Below are 14,714 nucleotides of genomic sequence, written 5' to 3'. Positions count from 1 at the left end.
GCTGAGGCGGGCTCCTGGCCCTGCCCCCAGGCAGCTGGGACCCGTCAGGCCCTGGATCCTCGCTTCACTTCCCCCCAGGATGAGTTCTTCCACCATCTCGCCGCCTGAGTCACTGCTGCCCGGCAGCCACCTGCGGGAGCGGGAGCACAGCTCTCCCTCTGGGCTGGTGCTGGTCCGTCTCTCAGACTCTTCACTTCTCTCCTCCAGCAAAACTCGGGCCTCCCTCGTCCCCCACAAAGAGGCGCTCGTCTTCTTGATCACCCCTCTGGGGGCCCCAAGAACTGCTCCTGGCTGAAGGGCGTGTCTCGGGTTCCCACCTCTGCCTATACAGGCTTACCTGCTGGCTCTCTCTTCTCCACCCTGCCGGGCGTCCCCAGCGCGCCCCTCCAGCCCGGCCCCTTCTCATCCCTGCCTCTAACAGCTGCCACGCAGACTGTGTTTCTGGTCTCTTGCCTTGTCTGCTGCCCACCCTGAAAACTCTCAAACGTTGTGTAGTGGGCAGAATGGGGGCCCCCGCAAAAGACATGTCCACCCGGGACCTGTGGATGTGACCTTATTTGGAAAATGGGTCTTAGCACATGTGATCAAATTAAGGACCTGGAGATGAAGGCATCCTGGATTAGGGTGGGCCCTAATCCAATGACTGGTCCTTAGAAGGGGGAAGTTGGGACACAGAGGCACGCGCAGAGAGAAGATGGGCTGAGACACGGAGAAGACGGCCATGTGACTAGAGTGAGGTGCCTACAAGCCAAGGGACACCCAGGGTCACCGGCAGCCACCAGAAGCTGGGAGAGAGGCTGGAACAGATGCTCCCGCAGGGCCTCCAGAGCGACCAGCCCTGCCCACACCTTGATCTCGGACTTCTGGCCTCCGGAACTGGGAGAGAATAAACTTCCATTTTGGAAGCCACCCAGTTTGTGGTCCTTTGTCACAGCAGCCACAGGACACTGACAGAAGTGGGACAACAATGTTGCTAGAGAAGGTGACACAGCACTGCTGGGTCTCCATGGCCCTTCAGCCCCCTGTAGGTCAGGCCAGCCCCCCGTCCTGTCCCTGCAGAGGCCACTGTGCTCAGGTGCCCATCTCAGACCCTGGCCTTGCCATGTTCCGGCACTTGGTCTCACTTCCCACTGTGGAGGCTGAGAGGCTCATCACGCAGGAACCCCTGCACCTCCTCCCTCTCTCCGCCCACACACTTGCCCGCCCCTGGAAACACCCGTGCCTGCTCCCCATGCTCCAACATCACCCTCATCCTGAAAAAACAAACTTTCCTTCTCGTCGCCCCAGCTGCTACAAGACTCATTTCCAGAAAGAGCTGCATTTCTAGTGCCTCCTCCCAGTTCCTCCCCAATGAACCGCCACCTGGCTTCTGCCCCATCACGCCAAGAAGTTCTCCATCCTGTGCCACCCATGGGCTTCCAGCTGCAAGTCCAGTGGCAGCTTTTCTGTCCTTGGCTCCTGGACCCTCTGGATGTGACCCTCTCGACCCCACCGTCCTCCGGAAGCTTTTTCCTCCCGGGGTATGTGGGACGCCATCTCCCTTCTGCCTTTGGGGCTGATACTTCTGGAATCCCCCATGCATTTCTCTTCCTCTCAACACGGTCTTGGTTTCCAGACTTCTCTTGCCATTCTCCGCAGCTCTCCTGGAGAATCTAGTCCCCCTGCATGGAATTTCCTAGGGCCGGACACACAGTAGGTGCACAGAAAGTACAAGTTGGATGAATGAAGGAATGAACCGCCTGCAGCCAAGGCATTTCTCCTGAGCCTGTCGGCCCTGGAATGCTGCACCAGGATTCCTACTCAAGATGCGGAAGGGTGAGGCTCCCTGTCCTGGCACGCGCTCTGTCAGTGACCAGCCTTGTGTCAAGCAGGAGCACGTGCCTTCAGAGCGAAGTCTTCCATTTCTCAAGATTTCAACCATCGCAAACATCCATCCGTCCTCCCTCCCCATCCCCGGAGACCACCCACTGCCCACCGGCATGAGCAGCTCTCCTCTTCACGGCAGAAAGGGCCCCTGTATACTGGCCCTGCAGCTGGTCCAGCATCCTCACATTTCCTACCAAGAGCATCCTCGCGCTTCACGCTCCATCCAGGAAACCCGACCACTGCCTGGCCCTGGGAACCTCACGCTCTCGCCCCCCACGTCCCTGTAAAGGCTGGTTCCCGCCTGGAGTGCTCCCCCCAGTTTTTGTCCACCTGGAAACTTCCCTCTCCTCTCAGGTGTCAACTCCTCCAGGAAGACTTCCTGTCTCCAAGACAGGCTTCGCCCCTCCCCCCTTACCCTTGGTGCAACCTTCCCTTTCATTGGCTGCCATGTTGGAGCCTCACTGTGCATTCGCATCACTTATTTACACGTCTGTCCCTCATCCTTTCGCCACCATGACCCTGGTGCCTGGGGAGGGCCCAGCACACGGTACTTATCGCATGAATGAATGAATGAATGAACGCATGCAGGTGTCCCTCTGCACCTCGTCTTTCTCTGCCACAGTTTGGAGCAGGAGAACTAAAATCCCACTCACGGGTTCCAGCCTAGGTCAGCAGGGTTGATGTAGAGGATGCCAGCTCTGGAGACGGTGGCCGGGGTGGCTGTCCTCAGGTGGCTGATCTCGAACACCAGCCTCATGGTGCGGTTCAGGGGGATCCGCTCGTTGCTGGCCAGGGTGAGGACCTGGGAAGGGAGACTGGCCTGTGAGTTTTCAGCGGCACGTGGCTGTCGTCCTGATGGTGCGTCACACGATGCCTCTCAGAACCAGGAGGAGGGAGCCAGGGAGCCCGCACCCACGCCCCACAGCTGACCAGCTTCCCCCAACCCGGCGTTTCTCAGCCGTCCCTGATGCCAGTGCCCCCACCCACCCCGGGACAATGCGAGAGGCTTCCAGACGGGTGCACCAGGTAGGACTTCCCTGTGATAGTAAATCTGCTTTTTCTAACCGTGACCCCTCCCCTTCCCCGGGAATTCCTGAGTTCCCTCCACCTGACTGAGAACCCTTTTCTTAAGTTACTTCTAGATAATTCTGAATGCTGTTTCTGCCTTCTAGGATATTAGCTATCCTTTCCACGTTATGCCATATGTCAATTAGACAAGGATGCTTTCCACATTTGCACCCTTTACCCATGCTGCTGCTGCTGGAAAATACCTAAGACAGGGCACACAGGACAGGGCGTCATATGAGGAGCACATCTCGTGACCGGGGACTTGCCCTGTTCATAATTTTTTGCGCAGAGTTCCAGACAGACCCCCCCCCCCCGCCAAGTCCCAGTCTACGGCAGGTTCTGTCTGTCATGTGTGGCAGGTGGTGAAGTGTGGCATTTCCCTCGAGCTCCCCCCAGTTATTGTGGTTTTGGGGTTAGCTCTGGAATCCAGGAGTCCTTCGAACCTTGTTGTCATCCATGACAGTGTTGAGAGATTCAATCCACATGGGGTCTATGTCCCCATCCAGGACGATCCACTTGGGGCCATCGTGAGTGATGTTGGCCAGGTCCCGCATTATGGTGGAGAAAAGGCCTAAGAGAGAGCACAGCTGGTGTGAGCGAGCAGGGCTGGTGTGAGTGAGCAGGGCTGGTGTGAGCAGGCTGGTGAGAGTGAGCAGGGCTGGTGTGAGTGAGCAGGGCTGGTGTGAGCCAGCAGGGCTGGTGTGAGTGAGCAGGGCTGGTGTGAGCAGGCTGGTGTGAGTGATCAGCACTGGTGTGAGTGAGCAGGGCTGGTGTGAGTGAGCAGGGCTGGTGTGAGCAGGCTCGTGTGAGTGATCAGCACTGGTGTGAGTGAGCAGGGCTGGTGTTAGCAGGCTGGTGTGAGCCAGCAGGGCTGGTGTGAGTGAGCAGGGCTGGTTAGAGCAGGTTAGTGTGAATGAGCAGGGCTGGTGTGAGTGAGCAGGGCTGGTGTGAGTGAGCAGGCCTGTGTGAGCAGGCTGGTGTGAGTGAGCAGGGCTGGTGTGAGCAGGCTGGTGTGAGTGATCAGCACTGGTGTGAGTGAGCAGGGCTGGTGTGAGTGAGCAGGCCTGTGTGAGCAGGCTGGTGTGAGTGAGCAGGGCTGGTGTGAGCAGGCTGGTGTGAGTGAGCAGCACTGGTGTGAGTGAGCAGGCTGGTTGAATGAGCAGACTTGCAAGCAGCCAACAGCAGACCAGGTGCTCTCTGAAGTGCTCTCTGAGGCCACGGAGGCTGAGACCAACCTTGTCCCCTTCAGTCCCCACTGGGCCTGACCCTGGCCTCTCTCTCCTGGAGGTGGCCTGTCCCTGCTTCAGAGGGACAGCAGAGGCCCTCACACAGGAGGCCATGGGCTCATTTCCCACCCTTGTCCTTGACCCTGAGGACCCTCTTTTATGTCCGCACCCCAGGCCCTGCCCTTTGCCCTCCTCTGACCCTGCCAAGGCCTGCCCCCACTCCAGTCTTGTTCAGTTCTTTGAGGTTCAGCACCCCTACGTGGAACATGACCCACACTCGGCACTCTACCCTTCCATTCCTTCCTTCCTTCCTTCCTTCATTCAACAAAGGTCTGCTGAGCACTCTCAATGTGTCAGGCTCGGAGCAGGGGACTTGGGAACAATCAGAGCCCCTGCCAACCTCCATGGAAGTGCATTCTAGTGGGGGAGAAACGAAAGATACAGATGCAGATATAGACATGTCACATGACAGGAAGGGTGACCAAGCCACGAAGAGAAAGCAGGGCAAGGGGTAGAGAAGGAGTAGGGGCTGGGGAGGCCTCTTGAGGCAGGACGCAGGAGCAGAGCCCCCTCTGGGTTCCAGTCTAGGAGGGGGACGCACGGAGGCTCTGACGGGGTGAGTGTGGGCAGCATCCCCCTGGAGCCATGTGCCCTGCCTCTTCCATCCTCCTCAGTGCCCATCTATCCACCTGGACTGTGTCTTGGGCGCCCCGAACCTCCCGACCCCTGTCCGCACCCCCAGCCTCTCCAGCCCCTCCTCCAGTGTCCCCTGAGTTCTCTCTACAAAGTGCAAACCCCGTCAAACCCCTTCCTTGGAGAAACTCCTTTCCCAGCACCCCACGGCTCCGGGGCCGCCACAACCAGGCTCAAGCCTGCTTTCCAGGCTCGCCTCCCAACCGCCTCGGGGAGGGGGCCCCTTCCCCTTGGCCTGCTCAGGGCAGGACCGCTGATGCTCAAGCATCCCAAGTCCTTGTGGCTTCCAATTCCTCCCAACCTGGGGGTGGGGATCCATGTTCTCACAGCTTTCATAAGCACCGTCATCGTGCGCCGTGTGTGTGTGTGTGTGTGTGTGTGTGTGTGCTGCCCCGCCCCAGGCCTGCTGAGGGTCTTTCTCAGGGGCCTCGCCAGGCACGCGGGAAAGTCTCACACGTTCACAGCATGGAGCACGGCCGAGTGACCAGAATCAAGTGGGCCCGGGTGTGATGCCTGGGGACCCCACGCCCTGCTCGGCCCCTGGGGCCAGCGCTCCAGTACCGTCTTTCCATTCCCTGGTCGCCGGGTTGATGATGCCAAAGAGCTCGTCGCAGGTGACGGCCTTGGGGTCCAGGTCCACGGCGACCGGCTTCCTCTTCAGGTTCTGATAGGTCTTGTTGAGCGACCTGAGGACCTGCGTGGAGGCGGAGGCGTTCACGGGGGCTGCTGGGGCGCCATCCACACGTGGGAGGGGCCCCTCGTGCGAACCACAGGCAGAATCCCTGCTCTGGTCTGTTTTGCTTTGATGACACACTGGTGAGTTTGTCCCCCTAACAACGACCCGGGTGACAGGAAGTGAGCTGTAAACCTTCTCATCTGCAGACGGCAAAGCCGCTTGCCTGGAGACCACGCTAAGACCTGGGACAATTTTCATGAGTTTCCTGATGATAAAAGTAAAATGTGCTCATCGAAAAACAAACTAAGAGGGGGCTGGCCCTGTGGCGGAGTGGTTAAGTTCATGTGCTCTGCTTCGATGGCCCGGGGTTCACGGGCTCGGATCCTGGGCATGGACCTGTGCACCGCTCATCAAGCCATGTTGTGGCAGCAACCCGCATAGAAGAACTGGAATGACTCACAACTAGGATATACAGCTATGTACTGGGGCTTTGGGGAGAAAAAAGAAAGAGGAAGCTTGGCAACAGATGTTAGCTCGGGGCCAATCTTTCTCACCAAAAAAGAAAAAAAAACCGGAACTTTAAAAAAAAAAAAGAAAAACAAATTAAGAGAAAAAAATGACCCATAATTCCTCCACCCAGATGAAAGGGCTTTTAAGGACATTTGAGGATGTTTCATATGTATATGTGTGTAAACAGACAGATATACATATATATATATATTTTTTTTTTTTAGAAAATTGTGTTCATACGGTTTCTGCCTTTTAAAAAATAACTTGCTGTGAGCGTCCCAAGGTTACTAGTCTTGGGAAATGACCTTTAAGAATAGCATAACAGTCTATCCTGTGGGCGTCTAGCTGAACTCTTGGCTGGTTTAGAATTTTCCGGTGTTACAGATATTAGTGACATTGGCCACCACGCCCTGCTTTTCACCATGCCCCGGGCAATGGCAGGGGACAGGAGGTTGGCGGATGGGGGGCTGGTGCAGGGAGGCAGGCGGGGCCAGGAGGGCAGGGAGCTGGCCGCAGGAAGGCAAGTGACTGGTGTCGAGAGGGAAGGAGCAGGAAGATCAGAGAACCGAGGAGGAGCAGGGCCTCATCAGTGGACCAGCGTCCCATGGCCGCTCCTCGCCTCCTCCTCTACCCTCCCACAGCTTCCTTCCTGGCCCACGACACCTTTCGAGCCCCGGATGCACTGGGCTGGGGCCCCTGGGGTGGGGACCACTGTGCTGGAACCATGCAGGGCCCTTCGAGGAGGCCCAGGGCGCGGCCGCGAGGGTGGCGTGCCTGAGACTTGCCGCTGCCTGCGTTCCCGATGACGAACACGGAGTGCCGGACCTGCAACAGCTCCTCCAGCTGCACGACCTTCAGCACGAAGCTGTCCTCTGCCTGCAGCTTGAGCTCCACAACGCTCTGCTTGATGATCTGGGGGGGACATGCAGGACGGGGCCTGAGCCTGTGGTGCAAGGACCAGGTGGCCTTTCTGGGTAGGGGAGCTTCCTGCCTAGCGGAACATGCCAGAAGAAAATGGCGGCCCTCCGGCGTGGATGTTTGCAGGTCCTGCCATTGACGCTACTGAGACCTCCGTGCAGGGGCTGGGTTTGCCCCAAGCCCCCTTGGGTTCCTTGCTCAACTCCCTAGTGTTGAGACAGGGCTGGCCAGGGCTGGTGAGGCGGCCTGTGGGCTCAGGGTGTTTCTCGTAGCAGAGGGAGCCGTGCGTGTGTGTCCATCGCTGGCTGGCAGACGTGGCCACCTACCCCAATGCTGCCCCTGACTCTGAGGTACCAACCCGACACGTGATGGAAAGAGCCGTCCTTGGCAGGCGGGAGGCCCTGGTGCGGCTGGGCTTCCAGGCTGGACTCGAGGTCCTGCAGAACCTACCTTTTCAAAGTTCAGGTCCCGTTTCCGAGGCACGTCCAGGGCTGGGAAGAGGTCCCCGATCAGCCCCATGAACACGGGCAGGTCGTCGGTCACGATCTTGGGGATGTTGAAGTCCCTCAGTGCCCTCATGAGCACCTGGTCCTCTGCCCGGCTGGGGTCGCCCCTCTTCAGGGAGCCAGCCACCACCAGCACGGACTTGATGGCTCGCAAGCCCCAGTCATAATGATCCTGTGGGCAGAGCGTCGGGTGCACGGCCGTGAGCACGCCTTCTCACACTGGCCAGTGGGGGGCGCTACTGGCACGTGTGGAGGCTTCACCGGGCCAGTGTGGAAGCCAGTCTGGGTCAACGGAGTCTTTAATGTTGTCCCGCCCCACCCTGTGGGCCCCAGGACACTGTCTACACACCTGCTTCGAGAGCAGCTCTTTGCACAAGGTGTAGAGTGTGATGAACTTCCTGGCCAGCAGGCGGGCTTCCAGAAAGCCCTCGGCCACCAGCATGATCTCGCATATCAGCTCAAAGTCGGGGACCACCATAGCACAGGGCCTGGGGGAGATAGCGGGGTCTGCCTGGGCTCCTTCCTCTTCCTCCCACGCCCCACCTGCCCCTCCTCAGCTAGGTGCACACCTCTGCCAGGAGGCCCACACCATCACTGGTCAAGATTCTAGGGCCAGGTGTCGGACTCCCGGCCCTGCTCCCCTCTCCCCTGCCCACCTCTCTTGTTCCCCCACACCCTCCACGTGGAGGGTCTCCAGGCCCTGCAGTCACTCCATGCGACACCTCTGAGAGTCGCCCTGAACCCTGGCTTCCATTGTCTTGTACCAACAGGCAGATTGTGCCTCAAATGGGGCCCTCCAGCCCTGGGAACACGGGCAGCAAGAAGTCCACCATCTGCTTGTTAAGGAGGCCCTGGCCCGCTAGTCCCCTCTGACCCGGGAGCCCTGTCTCCACAACTTCTCCGCCCCCCATCTCGCCCTCTGCCCTCCTCCGCCCGTTCTCCCAGGCACTTCTTCCTCTGGCCCGGGCCCACACACCGGAATAAGGCCTTTAAGTTCTCGGGCAGCTCCGTGCGTCCCGCGTACCCAGGGTTCATGGTGATGAACATGCCGACTGTGGGGATGAGACTTATTGTCTCTCCCAGGAAATTAAAAGTCTTTTTCTTGGCCCGAATTGCATCTTGGACACACTTTACCTAAACAATGGGCACACAGACACGTCAGCATGGGAACGGCCAGCTTCAACAGGCCGGACGGGTCTTCATTTGTGTTAAAGCGTGAGGCTAAGAATTTGCAGAGGACCCTCTTGGTCTCTTTTTGTGAAAAAAAAAAAAGAATTTTAACTTTTGAGATGATTGCACATTCAAAGGCAGTTGTAAGAAAGGATGCCCCACTCGCCAGCGTCTGGCCCCGAGTCACAGTACCATCTCGCACAATTATAGTGCAGTATCACAACCGGGACACAGACACGGACCGTGGAGACACTTTGGCACAGTGAGGACCAATGTGGCCCTCCAGAGCCACACCCACCTCCCTCCCGCCCCCACCCCTTCCTTGACCCCGCAACCACTGATCTGCTCTCCACTTCCGTCCTTCTGTCATTCCACGGATGTTACTAAGTGGGATCGGCCAGGGTGTAACCTGAGATGGGCTGTTGTCACCCAGTGCACTGCCCTGGACATCCCGCCAGGTTGTGTCTGTATTGATGGTTCCTTCCTCATTATTGCTGAGGGGTGTTCCCCCTCCTGGCCATGTTAGGTGTCCCGTTCCTGCCCTGGCAGTGACCCGTGGGAGGATGGACCTTCTTTAAGAAAGTGGTACTGGGTGAAAGCTGAATTTCAGGGATTAGCTGCTGTCCATTCTCTGCTCCTGCGGAGGTGGCTGCAGACCTCCAGGCTACCACTTGAGGGCACCCGGCACTCACGGTCAAAACCTTCCAGAGGCTGCATGTCCTAAGTCTCTGCCTTTAGAGCAAAGCTCACGCTAGGGCTGTCCTGGACTTTCCTCCCCAGCCCAGTCTGCCCGGGGATAGCTCACACCCTGGCAGGGCTCGGGGCTGGGGTGGGGACCTTAGGACTCTTCACTGCCTCCCCTCTTGCTCCTCCATTCGAGTCATCAAACACTTACTGCCTGATATGGTCTCTACATAAATATTCTGAGGTCTGTTCACTGACTTTGGCGGTTGGGTACTAACTCTGCTCCTGCACTGGGGGTGGGGGTCAGCGGCCAGCACTGCCTGCGGGTCCTGGGGACGCTGGCTGCCTGTCATTCTGTCTTTGCCTTACTGGCCTCCACCCCAGGGCTCAGGGACAACTCCACGTAGGGAGGGTCATAACAGTGGAAGGTGCCGGCTCCCTGTGTGCACCTCTAATCCCGCCAGCAAACCCGTGTCATTGAAACCATTTTACAGATTAGAAAATGGAGGCACAGAGAGTTTAAATCACTGCCAAGCACAGAATGAAGGAGACAAATCAGTAAATTTAGATCAGGGTTTACACCCAGGTTGTGGGTTTTGAGAGGCCGGGGCTGGTTTCACACATCCACGCCCTCCTCTGCTCCCTCCGCCCGCCTGCCTTGCGTACCTGAGGGGGCTGTTCAGCCTGCCCCGCAGCCTCACCTCACACGTGGTCTGGAAAGTCCAGGGGGCTTGTACCTACTCATCTCTCTATTGTGTGGGTGGGGGGCGGGTCTGAGCACCATCAACATCCTGACTTCTGGGTCCTTTTGGAATATCACAGTTGAGCCTGGGCCCCAAGGTTGGCCTCAGCTTCCCTGCGAGGACCTGGTTCTCAGCTCCAGCGCATAGGATCACGGAGGCACGTGTTTACGATGCAGCAATGCTCGGCCAAACATGCGGGGCGGGGCCCCCATAGGCAATTTAACTGGCAGCCAGGGGTCATGCCAGCCCAGGGCTGCCCCCTGACCTGGGAGCCCTGCTTCACCTGTCCATGCTGTGTCCTGCACTCTGTCATGGGTGTTCCCAAAATACCCAGGCACATTGCCTCCTTCTCTCACTCCCTTCCTTCTTTTCTCCTTTTTCTTTCTATTCTCTCCCAGCACTCTTATCTAATTGTTAAACTCCTATGCATCCTTCAACGCCCAACTCCACTGATAGGTATAAGAAAGCCGTCTGTCCAGGTCCCCCAAGCAAAATTAATCACCCCCTCATCTACATTCGGTTACGTACATGCCACCGTATGTGACTCTCACTGTTTTCTCTTCTGTGTACGTGTACCCCGCCAGACCGTGGGCCCCCAAAAGACAGGGCTGGGGTCTCGCTCATCCTCGTGCACGCCACCCCTGGGGCAGGCGGAACTGGCTCTACAGGAAAGCTCATGAGCCAGAGGAGGCCCAGCAGTGAGTGCCCGGGCTTGGCCCCGAGACACGGCGGGGCCTACCTGGACGGCAATCACGGACAGGACTTCCACCGAGATCCGGTTAAACTCATCGAAGCAGCCCCAGGCCCCAGTTTGCGCCAGGCCCTTGTAGATGTTTCCACAGGACTAGAAGGGGAGATTGGAGAAGGGCGCACTGAGGAGAGGAAGAGACGCGGCGAGCTGGCCGAGGCCTGCCGGGAGCCTCCCCACCCTTGACAGTCAGAAGGGGGAGCTGGCCCCGCCCTCAGTCTCAGGATGGTCCCCCAGGTGGTGAGGCTCAGAGACAGATGGGGAGGACGCCACCTTCAGGCCAGGCTCCTGACCTCAGGGCCCACCCCCTGACTCCCCTCACCACCAGAGGCTGCTTAGTCCTGGGCCTTGAGGGGACCCTCTCTCCTGGGGCCCTTTGAGAACTGATGCTGTCCAGCATAGTCTTTGATAACAGCTGGGACCTGGCCCACCCCTGCTCCCCTCCCAAGCCTGCCTGCTTTTCCTCAGAAGCCCTAGGCTGAACTACGACAGGGGCGCTCACTCTGGAGTCCCCAGTTGCTGGGGCAAGCTTGGAAGTGAGGTTGGGAGGATGTTACCTCCACAGGTGGGACGAGACATTTGGACTTGGGCTTGTCAACCCTGGGAGCCTCTTCCAGACACACTCGTCATGCCGAAGAGGTCCCAGCTTCCTGGGAGGGCCAAGGCCGCCAGTGGGGGGGGGGGGGGTTGGGGGGGGCACAGCTGCTCAGTCCATCCACTGGGCTCCTCCCCAGGTTCGGCCTGTGGCATCCAGACAGCCAGAGCTCACTCCGGGCGCGGAGGCCACAGCCTCCTGGGGAGGTGCTGTATTTGATCCTCCACGGGGACCTCTGACCCCACCTCCAGGCCTGGGACACACACCTTGTAGTCCATCTGCTCGGAACAGTTGAAGACGTACACCATGGTGCCCAGGGCTCTGCCCAGGTCCTTGGTTGTCTCTGTCTTGCCGGTCCCAGCGGGGCCAGCGGGCGCTCCGCCCATGATCAGGTGGAGGGACTGGGTCAAGGTTATGTAGCACCTGCAAGGGACCCCTGAACATCTCGAGTGCCAGCAACCCCACAGCCGCCCGGCTTCCTCTTTTATTGTGGTTTCAGTTCATCGTGTTAATGCTACACCTGCTCAGCCCCAAGGAGGCACAAAAGGGACAGGGCAGGGGAGGAACTCAGATGTGACTAAGGAGCAGACACCGTACAGGCGCTGTACCCACCACCGCCTTTGGGAGGTGGGCGCGTCTAGTAAAACAAGAGTGGCCACATCACGGGCACTGGGGCTTTTCTCTGAGCAGCTTCTGGTCTGAGTACTCTTTGGGGTTAAACGACTCGCTCAATCCTCAACAAGCCCATGAGGATTCATGAACTCATGTCCCCACTTTGCAGGCCCTCAGAGAGCAAAGCAACACCCCCCAGGCCACTCAGCTGGTGTCAGGGTGAGGGAACAAGAACGCGGCACCTGAGGCTGGGCGGCCGGCAGGACTGACTCTGCACGCAGATCCCCCCACCCAAATGTCTGGTTCTTGCAGCCTCGGCAGCTTACATTTGGGCCCAACAACCCAGAGGTACGGGGAGGAACCCAATGAAGAAGTGTGATTTCCTTTCCTGAGTCGTCAGGGCCGGGCACCAACGCCCTGGACAAAGCAGACGGGGCGTCCTCACCTGTCGGTGAGCGGGGTGATGACCAGCCGCGGCGTATTGCCCAGGTACTCATACGAATACTGGATTTGGGCATCACAGATGTTGGCAAAGCAGTGGTGTTTCTCCTCGTCCCAGCGATGCCGCAGCTGGGACTGCCAGGTGAAGGCCTGGGAGCTCTCCACCTGCACAAGGCGCGGGAGCCTAAGAGCCAGCCTCACCCCGGGAAGGCCTGCTGGACCACAGGCCGCCCCCTGAGCCCCACCCGGGGCTGCTCCCCACCCTCGGCTGCTCCTCCAGTGCCCGCATCAACCCTAACACAGCCCCAGCTGCACCTCACTGAAGATCGGGCACCTCCAACTGGATTGCTCTTCAGTTGATTACCAGGGGCGAGTCCAAGAGAGGGATGGGGGGGGGGTGGCCACTGCCAGGAATAGAGTCCCCTCCCCCAGGAAGAAGTGATAACAGGCCTGGAGTCCCCGAGCGCCGGGCCCTTCCCCGACACCTGCCTTGGCCAGGATCATTTTGGCTACCACGTCCCGGGCGTGCACGTCGATGGTGCAGATGGTCATGATCTTCATCCTGTCGCCTGCACTGAGGTTTCCGATGAGCAGGGTGATGAGCGCATTCAGCTGACTGATCTGCAGGAGCAAAGGCACCTTTGCTGGACACCAAGTGGTGCCAGCCAATCGCCACTGGGGGGTCTGCAAGCTGAGGGGGTCCCTAGGGAGCTCACAGTTGGGTAGGGAAGACCACCAGGTTCTTCTTTGCAATCATGGAACACAGAAGAAAGTTCTGGGATATCTCTCCACTAGGGGTCGGGTAAGCTATGGAACAGCCCCCCAGTGGAATACCATGGAGCCACTAAAAATGATGTGGTAGAAGAAAATCTAATGCTGAGGGAGGATGGTGGATATTAAGTAAAAATAGAGGGTTTTATATATAGTTTGCATATTTTTATGTATAAGTCAATTATATGCAAACAAAAAGATTAGAGGGCTAGATAAGAATCTGGAGACAGTGGCTATATCTGGGGAGCTTTTCCTCTTTCCATTTAAAAATTATCTTTAATTTCTAAATTTCTAACCAAGAATCTTAAAAAAAAAAAAAAAAAGACTCTCAGTAGCATTTGATGATTTCCAGACAAGAAATCAGAGTTACATATTTCAGAAGTGGTTACTCTTGGGCAGAACCACCCGGGGTTGCCGTCATTTGACTGCTTTAGACCAATGGAAACGACAGGTCCACAAGGCGCTACCTTAGACGATTAAGGAGTTCCTGGTAATCTCCTGGCAGAGTTTCAGATGGACGCACGGGACCACACACCTGCTTTTTGTTGTAGTCTTTGATGGCATTTTCGTAGCCTTCCTCCAGCCTGGAAAACGCCAGGCCCACCTCGGTGGTCCACCAGATCTGAGTGCACGTGAGCGCAATCTGAAAACAGACAGCGCCCCCCCAAGGCCCGCACAGTGAGCATCGTTCTACTTCCAAGGAGGCAGTTCACACCAGTCGTTAGTCTATGCTTTCCGCAGGGCTGTGGTTAACAGGGAACGCGAGAGTCCAGCAGACCCGCCCCCTCCGCGCTGTCCGTGCGCCCAGCCACGCCGCAGACCTGGGCTGGGTAGTCAAAGATCCACTGCTCCCTCGGCTTCTCCTCGTACGTCACCACGGCTTCCGGGATCTCGTGTCGGAGCGTGGCGCACATTCGGTCCAGCACCCGGTTCAGCCAGACCTCTACCTGGGGATGGGGCCACATTGACCAGAGAGGCTATGAGTGCACCTGGTTCCAATGACTTATTTTGTTGTAAAAAAAAAAAAAGAAAATTTACCATTGTCACCCTCCTCCTCCCAGGGGTAGAATTGTCAAGGTTTTCACAAGGCGGTAAGAATGGCTTGCTTGAAACATGTGGCTGGGAAGCCCAGCGGTGCCCAGGCAAAAGGTGTTGCATTGGGCGTTTGTGTGCATACGTTATTTCTAGGCAGAGGAGGGAGGGGATCAGAGAAAAATCTAGAAGAGAAGACAGGCTCTGTCCAAGCCTCCGAGGCGTTGCCGATGTTCCGGACACAGCGTCTGTCCCCTCATGTCCCTGGCAGGTTCTGACTAACGGAGACCCCACCTGCTCCTCAAGAGCATTGTCTCAGGGTCCAACATGGTCGTGGGACAAACTTGCTGACAAGCCTAGTTTGTATTTTAGGATATAAACCCTCAACTAACTGCCACTGGGGGAGAAACTCACATGGGATAATCAGGTTGGTTTCTCTTTGTAACTAAATAAAG

General features: G+C 57.7%; 1 protein-coding gene across 2 annotated transcripts in view; it reads right to left on the bottom strand.

Annotated features, from left to right (window-relative positions):
• DNAH17 (dynein axonemal heavy chain 17) overlaps window positions 1-14,714 on the bottom strand; it is a 110,712-nt gene that overhangs the window by 51,338 nt on the left and 44,660 nt on the right. For both annotated transcript variants that reach the window (XR_011522838.1, XM_008524885.2), the window contains exons 32-44: window positions 14,049-14,174; window positions 13,763-13,870; window positions 12,946-13,077; window positions 12,461-12,621; window positions 11,670-11,826; window positions 10,800-10,904; window positions 8,440-8,597; window positions 7,813-7,951; window positions 7,408-7,635; window positions 6,814-6,951; window positions 5,415-5,547; window positions 3,378-3,505; window positions 2,520-2,668 (exon numbers count right to left, since the gene is read on the bottom strand). Coding sequence is in view for 1 of the 2 variants with exons in the window: in XM_008524885.2 (XP_008523107.2) it covers window positions 2,520-2,668; window positions 3,378-3,505; window positions 5,415-5,547; window positions 6,814-6,951; window positions 7,408-7,635; window positions 7,813-7,951; window positions 8,440-8,597; window positions 10,800-10,904; window positions 11,670-11,826; window positions 12,461-12,621; window positions 12,946-13,077; window positions 13,763-13,870; window positions 14,049-14,174 (1,862 nt within the window). In the remaining variant the exon portion in view is untranslated. The remainder of the gene's footprint in view (window positions 1-2,519; window positions 2,669-3,377; window positions 3,506-5,414; window positions 5,548-6,813; window positions 6,952-7,407; window positions 7,636-7,812; window positions 7,952-8,439; window positions 8,598-10,799; window positions 10,905-11,669; window positions 11,827-12,460; window positions 12,622-12,945; window positions 13,078-13,762; window positions 13,871-14,048; window positions 14,175-14,714) is intronic.

Source organism: Equus przewalskii, chromosome 10, assembly GCF_037783145.1.
Source record: "Equus przewalskii isolate Varuska chromosome 10, EquPr2, whole genome shotgun sequence".
Lineage (NCBI taxonomy): Eukaryota > Metazoa > Chordata > Mammalia > Perissodactyla > Equidae > Equus > Equus przewalskii.
Note: the sequence above shows the minus strand (reverse complement) of the source record. Positions and strands in the feature narration are given on the sequence as shown.